The sequence below is a fragment of the Oenanthe melanoleuca genome, chromosome 2 (genome assembly GCF_029582105.1).
Source record: "Oenanthe melanoleuca isolate GR-GAL-2019-014 chromosome 2, OMel1.0, whole genome shotgun sequence".
NCBI lineage: Eukaryota > Metazoa > Chordata > Aves > Passeriformes > Muscicapidae > Oenanthe > Oenanthe melanoleuca.
The window spans coordinates 108,782,919-108,796,506 of NC_079335.1; the positions used below are offsets into that span (position 1 = coordinate 108,782,919).

Below are 13,588 nucleotides of genomic sequence, written 5' to 3' on the forward strand. Positions count from 1 at the left end.
CCCTTGCCAGCCTCAGTTATTCTGTGATTTTGCTTGACTCATGAACAAAGACAGGTGGGTGCCTCTTTGAGGTATCCACACTTGAAGGTTCAAAAGGAGAAACTCAGTGCAGCCAAGTATGAGGGCCAGTGGAGGTTTTGGCATGAAAATACAATCCATGAAAAAAAAGGTGATGTCTGGAGCATCTTGGATGCCAGTATCAGGCACAGCACCCTGTGCAAAGGCTTAGATTCAACCCAAGTAACATTTAAGGCAATTTGAAGAGGGCAGAGGGAGGTATCTTGCTCTTTGTTTATGTGGTGCCTGAGTTCCACATATCTTCCATGGGAGGGGTATCAGCTTAAAAAGGTGAAAGCTCTTTGTGGAGAGCAGTAGCTGTAAGGCACAAGCACATTCATCATGCACTTCTCAGTGACACAGATTTAGTGGGCTGTCTGGCTCACTTAAATATCAGCACCAAAATGACTGAGGTCCAACTATGGCCTTATTATAGAACCACAGAATCCATTAGGTTGGAAAGACCTTTAAGATCACGGAGTTCAACCACTAACCCAAAACTGCCACGTCCATGACTAAACCATGTCTGTAAGTCACATCCACACTGAGACCTGAGCTATCCAGAAGTAGGAAAGCATCATCTGTAAGCCCTTTCTCCCTCCCTTCCTTTGAGACTTTGAAGGTGTAACGTGCAGGGGCTAAGGGGCAGCAAGTCTGGCCATCTGCTAGTGCTGTTCTGCTGAAGGGCAGGCTGGAGACTAGGGGAAGGAGTCCTCAGCAGAGCAGGACACACATGCACACAGAGTGACACTCATTCCCCTAGTGGAAAGGAATGGACTTGAATCATCTTAGGGCTCATTTTAGGGAGAGCCCTCTCCCTGTTCTGGATGCTCCAGAGTCGAACTTGAGTTGGTGTTATTTTATTTGCTCCAATAAACATTTGATTTATACAAAACAAGATGAAAACCCCCTCAAAACAGCTTAAAAAGCAAGGTAAGTGTTTGAAACTTTTGATATACAAGAGTATATATTGCTCACATTCCTATTTCATACATGATGTACAGGTGAAATATTCCTTAAAAGAATAAAAATTTCCCTTTACATGTAGTGTTAAAAAACCCCATAAAAATGTCAGTACTGTAAGGAACTACTGGTTGCCATTGCTTGACCTTCTGTGTGGATGGAGGAAGAGAAATGGGCTGAGACATTTACCTGCCTGGATGCACTCCCCACCCACATCTCCTACCTCTGCCTAAGGACCTGTGAATTTACAGCATTCCATCCCTACAAAAATGAACCTCTAAGTTCCACTGTAGGTGTGGAGGTTTTGCCCTGTTTTGTCCCCGTTGCTCTAACATTTCTGAGCAGTTTGGTTAAAATTAAAAAACAAACAAACAAAAAAAAACAAAACAAAAAAAAACCAGTTACAAAACCATTTCAAATAAAGTATTTGCCATCATAAATTTTAACTCTTATTCGAATAAGCATGATTCCTATTGACTTGTATGGCAACATTTTCAAGAGAAATACTGATGTTTATCTGTCAAAGGTGTTTACTAAATCACACCAGATACATCTGTCCAGCATTGGTTTGTGCTGTTGAATTTCTAACTTGCAAGGCCTGCTGACATGCCAAAAGGAAGAGAAAAGGGGATAAATCACTGTAAAACACCTAAAGACAAAATTTTTAGCACTTCTTAAACACACATTGCTGTCATGTATATAGGCCTGATGTGATGTCAACTGTCTCAAGCATTTTGGGGAACTGAAAGAATGTAAGCAAAGTCTGAAAGATCCTGTTGAAAAAGCCTTTCTTTGTTTCTGTTTTTTTTTATTCTGTGAATTGCTGACTTGCTGAGGCAGCCCTAAATGCAAGCAATGCTGAGGGCAGGATATGCCATTAACCTATTGCTATGGAGCTTTCCCTCACCTCCAAGGCCTTTTTGCAAAAGTAAAGGCACCAGCTGTTGCCTCTTACTTTAGAAACCATGGAACAGAGTCAGGCTGTGGTTTGTCTAGAAATAAGACACACTGTAGAGGGAAAAAAAACATTGTTTTTAAAGCAAAAAAAATCAAGGTAAAAGACAGGGGGGAAAAAATATAGGATTGCCCATACTCAGAATGCACTGCAAATATAAAACATCTGCTTGGATTTGCACTGGCCCTGTCCTGTTCTGTATGGTTGGGGGTGGGGATGGGAGGAGGGGAAAACTCATCCTGCTGATATTTTGCAACCTGTTTGCAAGCAGCACGAATTCAAAGCAATAAACATACAACATTAATGAACTCAATAACAAAACACACATGTGGGAAGGGCCAAACCTCCTCACATGCCTGTTCTGGAACACTTTGAGGACTCTGGGGCTCTGATGAGAGGGGAAAAGGCATTCCTGAACCTTCCCCAATGTGCTGTGGACAGGACCATGCAACTTGGCCTGTCTGCTGTGAGACTGCTCCTGCAACTGTGAACAGCAGGACCACAGCCAGGTGGTCACAGCACATCCTTTAAGAGTCATCTTCTTATTGCATATTATTCCTATTTTTTGGCAGAACGCTTAGTGCACAATTGCTGGTGTGGTGCTATACCAGTCTCCCCAGGTTCATTCCCTAAGGGGTGGGATTTCTAATGCACTGGTAATTTCCTGGAAAGCACTTTTTTTTAATAACTTTTTTTTTCCCAGGACATGGTTGCTTATAGATACATATATATATATATATATATATATATATATATATATACATACTTTTTATATATATGTATATATATATATAAATAAAAATAGCAATTTCAAAGTTATATACAGGCATTAATAAAGTGCATAATGTTATTGGCTATTTTCAAATCCTCTTCCTGAGGAAGTGCTACCACACATAGCTCCTCCTACGACATGATGCCGGCCGCCAGTGCTAGGGTATGACTGCTACTCCCCCAGCTTTTAACTCCCACAACACATCTCCCTGCCCAGAGCTGGAGCATAAAGGGAGTAGCGGCAGCCTCATCCTCCAGGAAGCAAGTCAAGGCACAGACCAAGACTCCTTCCTTTGCCAAGGTGAACACGTCCAGGAGCGGCTCCCTCCGTCTGGAGCTCTCGGCGGGCGCTACTTGGCGGTGGTCACGGAGCCGTCCTCGGGAATCTTCTCCTCGGAGCAGCTCCTTCCCGAGAGCCTGTCGAGGTGCTTGAGCTGGCTGAAGCGCTCGGCCACGCACTGCGCCGTCAGCCGCGCCTCGGGGTCGTGGTCCCAGCACTCGGTCAGGGTCTCGCACACCATCTGGATGCCCTGCAGGGAGCACACCGGGAGCCTCTCTCAGACACTGCTTCAGCGCCTCACAAGCTCGGGGTTATTTTATTATATATCCCTTTATGGGGTCTGCTGCTTCTGTCATGGGGGCAACGCTTTCTTTTTTTTTTTTTTTTAAAAGAAACCCTACTGCAGTATTTTCAACACTTTAGCCAGCTGTCATCTCTGGACATGTGGTCTGATATGCTCTAACAAGAACAATGATGCTTCAGACTAATGCTATAGAATCAAGCAGGGTTTTTTTTAAAATAAATATGATTAAAATTCTTGGATAACATGACCTCCTGCTTAACCCACTGTCTTGGGTTGCCATACAGGATGTGACCAGAAATGTCTATTCTATCTCCATCTGTTGAAGCCGGGTGGGGCAGTGATCCTTATCTCTGTGGCACATATTATCTGCTAATGGGCCATCTTTAAAACCAGCTGGGGCAATCATCTTTGTCTTTTCCACAACCCATCCTCCCTCCAGGAAGATATCACCTGCTGTTAACAGGCCATTAAGTCCCACTGTATGACTGATAAAATTACATCATCCCACTGGGAGATGCTCCAGCCAGGGGGAGGAGCCAAGCCTTTCCTACCTAGATAAAAACTGAGATTTGAACAGCAAGTTACCATCTTTCCACTGGATTCCAGAGGAAAACTGGACCTTTCCACATCATCCTTGGATCGTCAGAGGAAAACTGCACCCTTCTACAGGTGCACTGCTTCAGCTGAGCCACATCTGCCACTGCAGGAGGACTGTAGCCACCATTTAATGGGACTGCGACCAACATCCTGACTGACAGGGTGTCAGGCTGTATTCTGACTCTGTCAGTGTTTTTGGGATTGTTCTTTGTAATACTGTATTTCTATTTTCATTTTCCTAGTAAAGAACTGTTATTCCTAATTCCCATATCTTTGCCTAAAAGCCCCTTAATTCCAAAATTATAATAATTTGGAGGAAGGAGGTTTACATTCTCCATTTCAAAGAGAAGCTTCTGCCTTTATTGGCAGACACCTGTCCTCAAACCAGGACACCCATGCCTTTCCATGCCTGAATTCTGCTTGGGTTTTTAAGACAAAATTCTGATTGCCAGCAATATTGGGCTGTACCTCAGCTCTTTATGAATTCCTTGTAGACTGCCTAAATCTATGTGCAAATAGGGGCCATGGTCCCACAAACTCTTAAACACATCACTCACAGTTGTAACTGTTTAACCTTCATTTCAATTCTCATGCAAATGTTTACAGGAGCAAAAAACCAGTTGCATCTCCGTGATGAATTATATAAACATGAGGTATTTGCCAGGAAACTGTTTTTGCTTTATGACACTAAAAGCCCATTAACTAGGATTTATCTTAAACTTATTTAAAAAAATAACATTTCACAACACTGCATTAATTGTATAATTTACCTAATTGGTGATGTTGACTGATGTCAATGCTAATAGCAGAATGTTACTGTCTGTGTACAAATAACATTAGTTTTCTGCTGGCATTGAAATTACAAGCAGTAAATTAAATTAAATATTAAACATTAACTTGAAATCAATAGTGCAACAAATCTCATTAAGGGGGGTGTGGGGCTAATTTTAATATGTAAATCCATTCCAGAATTTTATCATGATGAATAATGAGTTCATTACAAAAACACGACTGCAGAGGAAGGAAATGAATATGGAAGAGCCATTACAGTAAGAACAACTTCTATGGAGTTCAAAGCAGATCCTCAGCTGCTGCAAACTCTCACAGCCCTGCAGAAACTGATGCATCACTGCATCTTAGATAGCACAGTGTGAAACACTGAAGGGATTCAGGCGAAGGGAATTAAATACACCTTCATTAAATGTCCTCTGAGGGTGTTATCAGGCATCCATTCCCTTCCTTAGACTCTTAGCTGAACTCTGTTGGAGCCAGCTGTGCCCATTCTGGTGATGCACAAGCACAGGTGCATGGCCCTCCCAGTTTGTGGGGTGCTCTGTGCTGGGCAGATTGAGGTGTGGGTTTTATACAGGGAAGACATCTCTGAAGTCAAATTCAGGACACCTAGGTCTAAATCCATGATCATTTTACTTGCTTTATAAACCCAGAGGTGAAGAAATCTGCAGTGTATTCTACAGTTCTACCCCAGTATCTCAAGCTGCAACTCTCTGCACACTCAGCCTGGCTGTCAAGGGCTTTTAGTGCTGGTAGTATTAGATATCCAGGTGTCCCTCAAAATTCAACTTTGAATTAAAAGCTTCTCCTCAATAACCCTACTCTTCACACTGAGTACATAAGAAGCAAATCCCTGCAGACCAGGAAGGGGCTGCACTCTTCCACTGCCATCAGGTGGCAGATGTTCTTGGTTGGGAAGATGATTGATTTTAGTCACTCAATTGGTCTTTTTTAAGTAGCTGTCCGACTGATTTTAACTTCCCAGATGGAATTTAAAAGGGAGTGTTACATTGCTCCTGATGGAAATAGTAGATTATATTATTGGTTGCCCGGGCTTTTATAAATGTTTGTGATACTTTCCTTTATTGCTAAAGACCACTCAGCATATTTCATTGAGAAATGGAATAACCAAGCCTCGCTTCTATGATATGATTCACATTTTATCTCTACTGATAAAACTAATGAGAGGAAAGGTGAAGAAATACATGTGTTTGGCTTGTTTCCATTCAGTTTCATATACTGAAAAATCTACTACTGCCTAGGAAGTGAAACCATGGCGCTCACGAATGGAAGAAGCTGACAAAGGTCTTTGTGATATGCAAGGGAAAGGGACTGCTAATGCACAGCTGAATAAAACCAGACTGGCTTGTTGAACACTAATTTCATATTTCCTTAAACCTGTCAACAACTGTGATACAACTATGATTGGTTTCCCTGGTAAAGTACTGAGATTTGCTTTCTCTGCTGAAGATCCTTTGTAGTAGGATGGTTTCCCTGGAAATGGGGTACAACAAATTGAACAGTGCCCTGTTTCCAAAGCTACCATGGTGAAATGAGAAGGGGTTCATGATGCTTTTGGTGTTGAATAATGCTGAAACCAGCCTGACTCAAAGTGAAATATCCTGACAGTGAGATGAAGATGAGGTAGACCTGGTAAACTGCCCAACAAAGGAACAAACAAGTGATACTATTAATAACTTATCTAAAGCTGCTGAGCTGACTGAGCTGGCCCTGGAGACATCTGACTGACAGCCAATCATTTTATACTATGAAAGCCCAGTCCCACTTTTAACAACAGCATCTTCTAACATAACCCTTCTTGGAGTGAGTGTAGAGATTCCTCCCCTTGAGGAGTCCAATGCCTCAAGGTTACTCCCATGCCCTCAAGGTTACTCCTCGAGGCTGAGTGGAAAAGATTTGTCTACGGTTGTTGGCATGGGTGGCTGACATCAATCTTTAGTTAAAACTGTTTTTTCTACCTTTAGTACAGTTGCTTTAATATAATTGCTTCAATATTGCTACACAGTGCACAGTATATGAGTGTTTATAGCTTCTATACTGTGTAGTACATAACTCTGATTAAGATGTTTTTGTCTAGTCATTATCATAATAAATAGTTTATATTTTTATATCTGGTTTGCCATCCTTAATCGTGTGGGATTTATCCCTAGTTGTATAATGGTCCAACTGCACCTATATAATCCTTAACTGTTGACAAAATCTGGGGCTAAGACTGATCCAACCACCTGCCTGAGAAGGAGTTTAGAAAGTAAGGGGATCCCTTCTGTACCTCACAACTCAACAGGAGGGCTTCTCTAATAAATTTTGTCTGAAGCTCCCATTCTGCTTGCAACAGAGGCCCATGTGTGAAGCTGTTTTCTTTGCCCTTTCAGAGCCTACACACAGGGTGCTTTAAGGGCCTAATTATTCCATGGCTCTCCAGATGATTGCTGGATCTCAGGCTTCCAATGCTTCTGTTCTGATTGGTTTTAGATTACTGGTGTGCAGCAGGAATACCAGGGCATTGGGGCAGGCAGGGGCAGAGAACTGTGGTGTCTGAGCTACGTCAGCACCAGTGCCACTCTGTGATAGAGCTTCTCCATGTGTGACAGACCTCTCCACACAAAGACAAGTCCAGCTGCTGGGCAGGGCACTGAGGGGAGGCTCAGGCTTCAGGCAGCAGCCAAATGTACAGTGCAGCTCCCTCTGCTCGTGTGTGGTGCTCTTACCTGGTGGTTAAGCCAGGAGCTGGGGATCTCGGGCCGCCCTCTGTCTCTCAGGACATTGTCCTTCATGCTTTCCACACAAGGGTGCTCTCGCACTTTGGAGCCGAAGGGGGGCTCGTACTCTTTCACTTCTGACAGGAGAAGAAGCAAACACAGGGTATTTAGCTGGGTGCTGGTGTACAGAGTGAAGGGAGCTGGCTGTCCTCTGAGGAGCAGGAGCCACTGATTAGCTGCTCACTGCCACTGTTCTGCTTGACCAGCTCCAAACAAAGCAAAGCCAGTTGGCATTTTCAAAAATGTTTCAAATGTGCTTCTCCCACACCCTCCCTCCCTTCCCCTTTAGTTTCCTAGCCAATAAAACAGTTCTCATTTAAACCCTTTAGTACATAATAATATTAGCAACAGTCCAAGAAGCAGAGTAGTCTATAATGGCTTGTGAGCCTTTCAACCTCTTTTGAGGTAAAATGCACAGGACCTTTAAGGTGAATTTTGCATGAGCCAAGCTTTTGAAGAGTTGGTCACCCTTAGCTCTTCTGGAGTCCACACACTTACCAGGTGAAATACAAACTGAAATCTATCTAGGTCATGGTAGATGTGGATGTGCAGATTGTTAGGATGAAGCAGTTGCTTGGAAAGGACAAAGATATAGTTAAGGAGCTATGCTGGAAGCTGCCATACTGCCCTTGTTTACTCCTAAGCTGCATTCTTTTGTAGAAAGTAGTAGTCTGCTCTTATTTTAGGTTTCCTTCCCAAAATGGATCAGTTTTGGCCTATGATACAGGGGCACAGTTTTCTGAAGGGGCTGCTGCCACTCTAGTTTTTGTTTGCATGTTGCATATTTCCTTTGCTTTTCTTTGGAGAGAGAAAGGAAGAAGCAGACATATGGGACCTTTGGAGAAAACTCAAGAAATCTCTGGGAGCGGAAATATTATAGTAAATGCTGACACAGTGTAGAAAATGCTGTGGTTTCTTTGGGAACAGATGGAGACTTTACTCACAGGCCTAATGACTTGCTGCTATCAGATAAAGATTTATGAAGTTGGCCTGTTCTGCTGCCTCTTACTTCTTTCTAGGAATTAATTGAGGGCAAGAAAAACTGAAGTGTAATCCACAAAGCAGTCTGAAGAATGCATGTGAATGCCCAGATGATGTGTGAACAGAGATGAACGAGCAGAGAGACAAACCACAGTTTCATGATGCTACAACCAAGTTCAACTGCAGTGCCCAGTGTTGCTCACCCCTCTAAAGGGATAAACAAGTGCCAAGAAATGTGAATAAGGATTAAAGGTCCAGAAGAAATGGGAAGAACCTTTAACACTTGGGTTTGTTTACTTTGGGAGAGAAAAGTAAGGATGGGATCATAGGATATGCTACCGAAAATAACTAATGATCAAGATAACACAGGTCAGGTCCTTCTGACATGTCTCATGATAAAAGCAAGGTAGTATTGAAGACAACTAGCTTTGGACTATTCTCCAGAGCCTTGAAGTCAGGCTGTAGATCTCACTTGTATGTGAAGGCCATGAGATGAAGACTTTATCAGGCTAATGCATAAAAAGAATCGTCAAGTTACAGTAACAAACATTTTGGAGGGGATATTAGATCTTGTGCTTCAAATGCTCAGCATTTAGAGATTCAGCTGCAAACAACTGTGTGCAGTGCAGCAGATCACCCCATAGATGCCTCCTACAGAGCTCTCCTTCCTTTTTCCTAGCCAACTGCTGCTGGCCACTTTCCACAAAATGCTCTGGAGAGTGGCTATAGTCTAGAAACAAAACTCCCATCTTCTAAGACCCAAGTGCCAAAGTCTGCTTCGCTTTCCTTCCTGTACAAGAAGGCAAACCAGTTTCACCCACATTAATCTGCGTCTGATATTACTCAGCCAAAGTAAATTTACAAGACTCTAGCCCTATAAATGAATTGGGAAGCTGCCACCTTGCTAGTCAGACCTGGGTTAGCATACAGCAGATGCACAATGATAATATTGCACATACCTATACTTCAAAGCTAACAAAAATATTAAGAGTTCACCAGGTGAATTTAAATTGCATGACCTAGATGGCCATTTCCTGCACCATCTCCATCAGCCATGGTTCAGTTCTGGTGGTCATGGACACCAGCCAAGGTTCTGAGATCTTGCAGGGTGAGGAGTCAGAGGAGTTTCAATGTCCAACAGAGGGAAGCTGGTGCTGTGGTGCTGACTTGTTCCCTCCCACTGATTTAATCTCAGGGTTGTTCAGATTAATGAGATGGTTCAAGCAGGAGAAGGGAAAGCCTTTCCTGGGAATTGGTAGGTTCACAGTACATTTCTTCTGTTTGAGAAATTGTAAGTTATGAGCATTCCTCTTCCAAATATAAAGATGGAATAGGTTTTTCAGGTTTGGATTTTTTGTTGTTGCTTTGTTTTTGTTTATGATAAAGAAAGAGAAACTGAGGTCAGATGCCAGTTCACTGTAATGACTTTCTACCAATACAGTCATGCCTTCCCTCAGCTTGAAAAGCATGTGCCATCTTCTTGCTATTTATTATCATGCTTCTCTTTCCCTTGGAAAGTAAAAAAAAAGCCCTCTAAATCCTCATGCATTAAGCCATCCTAATGCTGTGGAATCTCAAGTGTCAGCCACATTTAGCAGGAATAGCTGGTGTTACCCATGGATCATGTTTACATGCTACAGTAGATGTAAGAAATATCAGTTTGAGGTAGGTTGTGCCTAGATGCCTGTGTGTGGATGCATACAGATGTTGATTCTATTTTTCATGCCTTCTATGTTTCTTTTGATTGGTTTTAGACTGGTTGGGCACTAAAAATGACAACTAATGAAGTGCCATAAATATGTCAGGAACCATGAACAACAGAACCTTTTGCATTTAAAAATGGCAGACTTCCTTCAGCATTTAATCTTTATGATTGAGACCTGACTTGCACTACTAATTGCTGTACCTCTAGTTTTTTTTTGACATTGGCCTAGCTAAATTTTTCAGACAGGCTAGGATAGGATATTTAGCCCCAAACAGAGACATTATTGAAAATCTATTTGTTGGGTGTGATGAAAACTTGGAAAATTTGGCTCACCTGTGGTCTTTTTCTACTCTAAGTTTTTTGCCCTGAACATTTCTTTGGGTCAGAAAAGCATACCCACAAACCTTGTTTACATTCCTTTATGTGTGATCTGTCTTACTGATCTTTCTGTGGGACAACCTCTCATGCTGGATGATGAAGTTTTATTGGCAGAATCAAGGCAGGAGTAAGCCTGAAGGCCAGCAGAACTCAACTGTGAGGCACAATCCACTTGTGTTTGGGAACTTGTAGGTCCCTTTGAAATGCCCCTTTATTTAGAGTTTATGAGGAAGAAGGGATAAATCAGTCGATGGTGGAGCTACTGTGACAGCTCATGCAGACACAGGTAGAGTCCTTCAGACAGTGTCTTTCTTCATGCTGGAGGAATTTGGGGAGTGAATCTGCTAGCCTGCACTAGTGGCACAATGGGAAAATAATGCCCAAAGCAGAGGCCCAAAAGCTGTTCCATGGCCAGGTTTAAGATGCTGCCAAATGCTTAGGTCATAAATTTCCCTAGGTTTCCCTGTTGAAGGAAGGATGCATTGAGATGGGTGAACTCATTGTGTGCACATATCTCTTAGATGACTTCACATCTGATGATCAAAGACACAGTCACCCTTCTAAAGGTTTGGGAGTGCACAAGCCCTGCCATCAGTGTAGCTTAGGGGCTGCTCAGTCAGCGTGCAGTGACTCCTGAGGTGGGAAAGTACCAAACCCAGGGCACATCAGTGCTCAGCATGGGCTGTGGTGCAGTGACATTACCCACTGCCACGTGGGCTTGCTGAAGGACAGCACCTGCCACCTTACAGATAGCACTGGGGAGACACTTGGAGAATTCCCAGGGCATGGGTGGCTGTCACAGGGTGATGCTGCACTGGATCTACCAGCCAGGGCTGTGTGCCACGACAAGGCACTGCAGTGCAGACATGCCCTAAGTGGGCTCTGCTTCACAGAAGGAGAAATTCAGATCACCTCAGGGCCACTGCACAGGCACAGCCCTGCTGTACAGGACATCTCCCTGCTGCCAGAAATGTCACTGCTCCACGTCAGTGTGATGAAAGCTAAGCACTTCCTGAGGTACAGCATGCACAAATGCTTAGTTGCCAAACTGTGGCTCTTGGCTGACTCTTTCCAAGTAAGCATAAGATTAATCCTGATTTTATTCACATGACATGGCTCTGGTAAGCAAGGCTGCCATTTTAAACAAAGCCCTGCTACTCTTCTGAAGTCAGCCACCACTCCAGGCAGTGCAACATCACCATTTTTGGAGGGGTTTATCTTCTCCCTCTTCCCCAAACCTGTGTATCCAGAAGTTCCCTTTCCTCTGCTTTTCCCCTGCCACCCCCAACAGTCCCTCACCCATAGCAGTTGTGATTCAAACCAGATGGTTTTCTTTTCTTTCTAGGAGGCTGTCAGAGAAATTACACTTGTCTCAGTCACCAAAGCTGTGTCACTCTGAAAGCAAGTGGTTGGGATGAAAATTATATTTCTTGCAATGTGCAGCATCTGGTGCACAGCTGTTGTGCTGAATGAAATACCAAGTTAACAGCAGCATGGAACAGTTGAAGTTCTCCCCAAAGTAGTATTGCTGAGTTTCTAAATATGCCTCTTAAATTATACTCTGGTGAAAAATCAGTCAACCTCGATCTTTGCCTCTGTCTCCCTTTCCCTTGTGCCCCATTCCTGCTTCTCCATATTTAGCACAACGAAGTAACAACGAACAGCGTGGCCTTTCTCAAAAGCCAATCCCACCTGCTTATTTACTGCAGCAGCTTCACACTATGGGTTGTGCTGCTGGGTATTTTTGTTCAAATGTCTGCTGAGGCCTGAAGAGGCCTGGCATAGTGTGCAGGCTGTGTTTGACAAAGTGTCTGTAGTGAAAGGACCTGCCTGCATCACCTCCCACACTCGCCAACACCTGCACGCTGACAAATGAATCCCAAGAGCTCCCTCTGAAAAAGAAATAAGTCCCTGCACCTCTACATGGCTGAATGGCAGTTAGCACCCCCTCCTTGCATGCTTCCCTCCCTAAATAAAGTTGTTAATGCTGTTGCCTGGGCTGACTCCCACTCTTGTCCTCAGAACTGCCCCAAGCTGACACCACAGCCAAGGCTGCCCTGCAGAGACAGAGCCCAGATCTTTTGGGCTCCTTTGAAAAGGCTGTCTGCAATCAGGTCAGCCTACTCTGCCTTACTTGCAAAAACATTTCTCTCACTGCCAAACAGTCTACGAGTAAAAGAGAGGTTTGCCTGAGCAGAGGCAGCTCCTCAGGAAGGCTGTGAGGAGAGGAGGGAGTCTCACAAGTGACAGATGGAGAAAGAAAGCAGAGGGGGAGCTGCAGTCGTGAATCACTGTAAGGGTATTTCACCAGCTGCCTGCAAAGATAACCAGACTGCAGGAACCAGGGGAAGATCTGAGAAGGAAATGAGAGTAATGGTGCAATGCTGTTGCAACACAGTACCAATAACAAGTTAAGGGATCTGCATCCTGGGAGTTGTGTTTAACTGCTTTAGCCAGAGATGCCAAGCACAAGTTCCAACCTCTACAGATCTGCCCTAGTGCTCCTGGGGTTTTGCTGGGGGCCTCACCTCAGGAAAGGTGACTGAAGTAGGGAAATAAAATGCAAGAAATGTGTTTTTGGAGATGAGAATGACTGAGGGGTGAAATGAATAGGGAAAATCAGGATGTGGATGGGGGTTAATCATCAATTGAAAGGGGATGCTGAGAAATATTTCCCTTTATTGAAATGACTTCAGTTCTTCTCAAAGTAATAATGGGTCAATCTCTTCTAGATAAACATGCTGGTGATTTTCCTTCCTTATGAAACTCCCTTTATATCCTCTTTTAGCAGTTGTCTTCTGAGAACAGCAGCAATAAGATTTGCTTTTGCTACAATCTTCATTTTGCCCTACTCAGCAAATCTGAACAATGAGGGACTCAGGCATCATCAAAGATAAAAGACTCCATAGTGAATAGCTCATATTTATACTAATCAGGTGGGCTCCTAAATGCAAGAAACAAAGGCAGATCACGAGACAAGGCACAGTTCCTTTTTTTTTTTCAGGTTTTAAATCTCCCCTGCCAC

General features: G+C 43.5%; 1 protein-coding gene across 2 annotated transcripts in view; it reads right to left on the minus strand.

The window, feature by feature from the left end:
• Positions 1-901: 901 nt before the first annotated feature.
• TGFBR2 (transforming growth factor beta receptor 2) overlaps positions 902-13,588 on the minus strand; it is a 59,670-nt gene continuing 46,983 nt past the window's right edge. For both annotated transcript variants that reach the window (XM_056484354.1, XM_056484353.1), the window contains 2 exons: positions 7,449-7,576; positions 902-3,276 (listed from right to left, as the gene is read on the minus strand). In XM_056484354.1, coding sequence (XP_056340329.1) covers positions 3,097-3,276; positions 7,449-7,576 — 308 coding nt within the window. In that variant the 3' untranslated portion in view covers positions 902-3,096. The remainder of the gene's footprint in view (positions 3,277-7,448; positions 7,577-13,588) is intronic.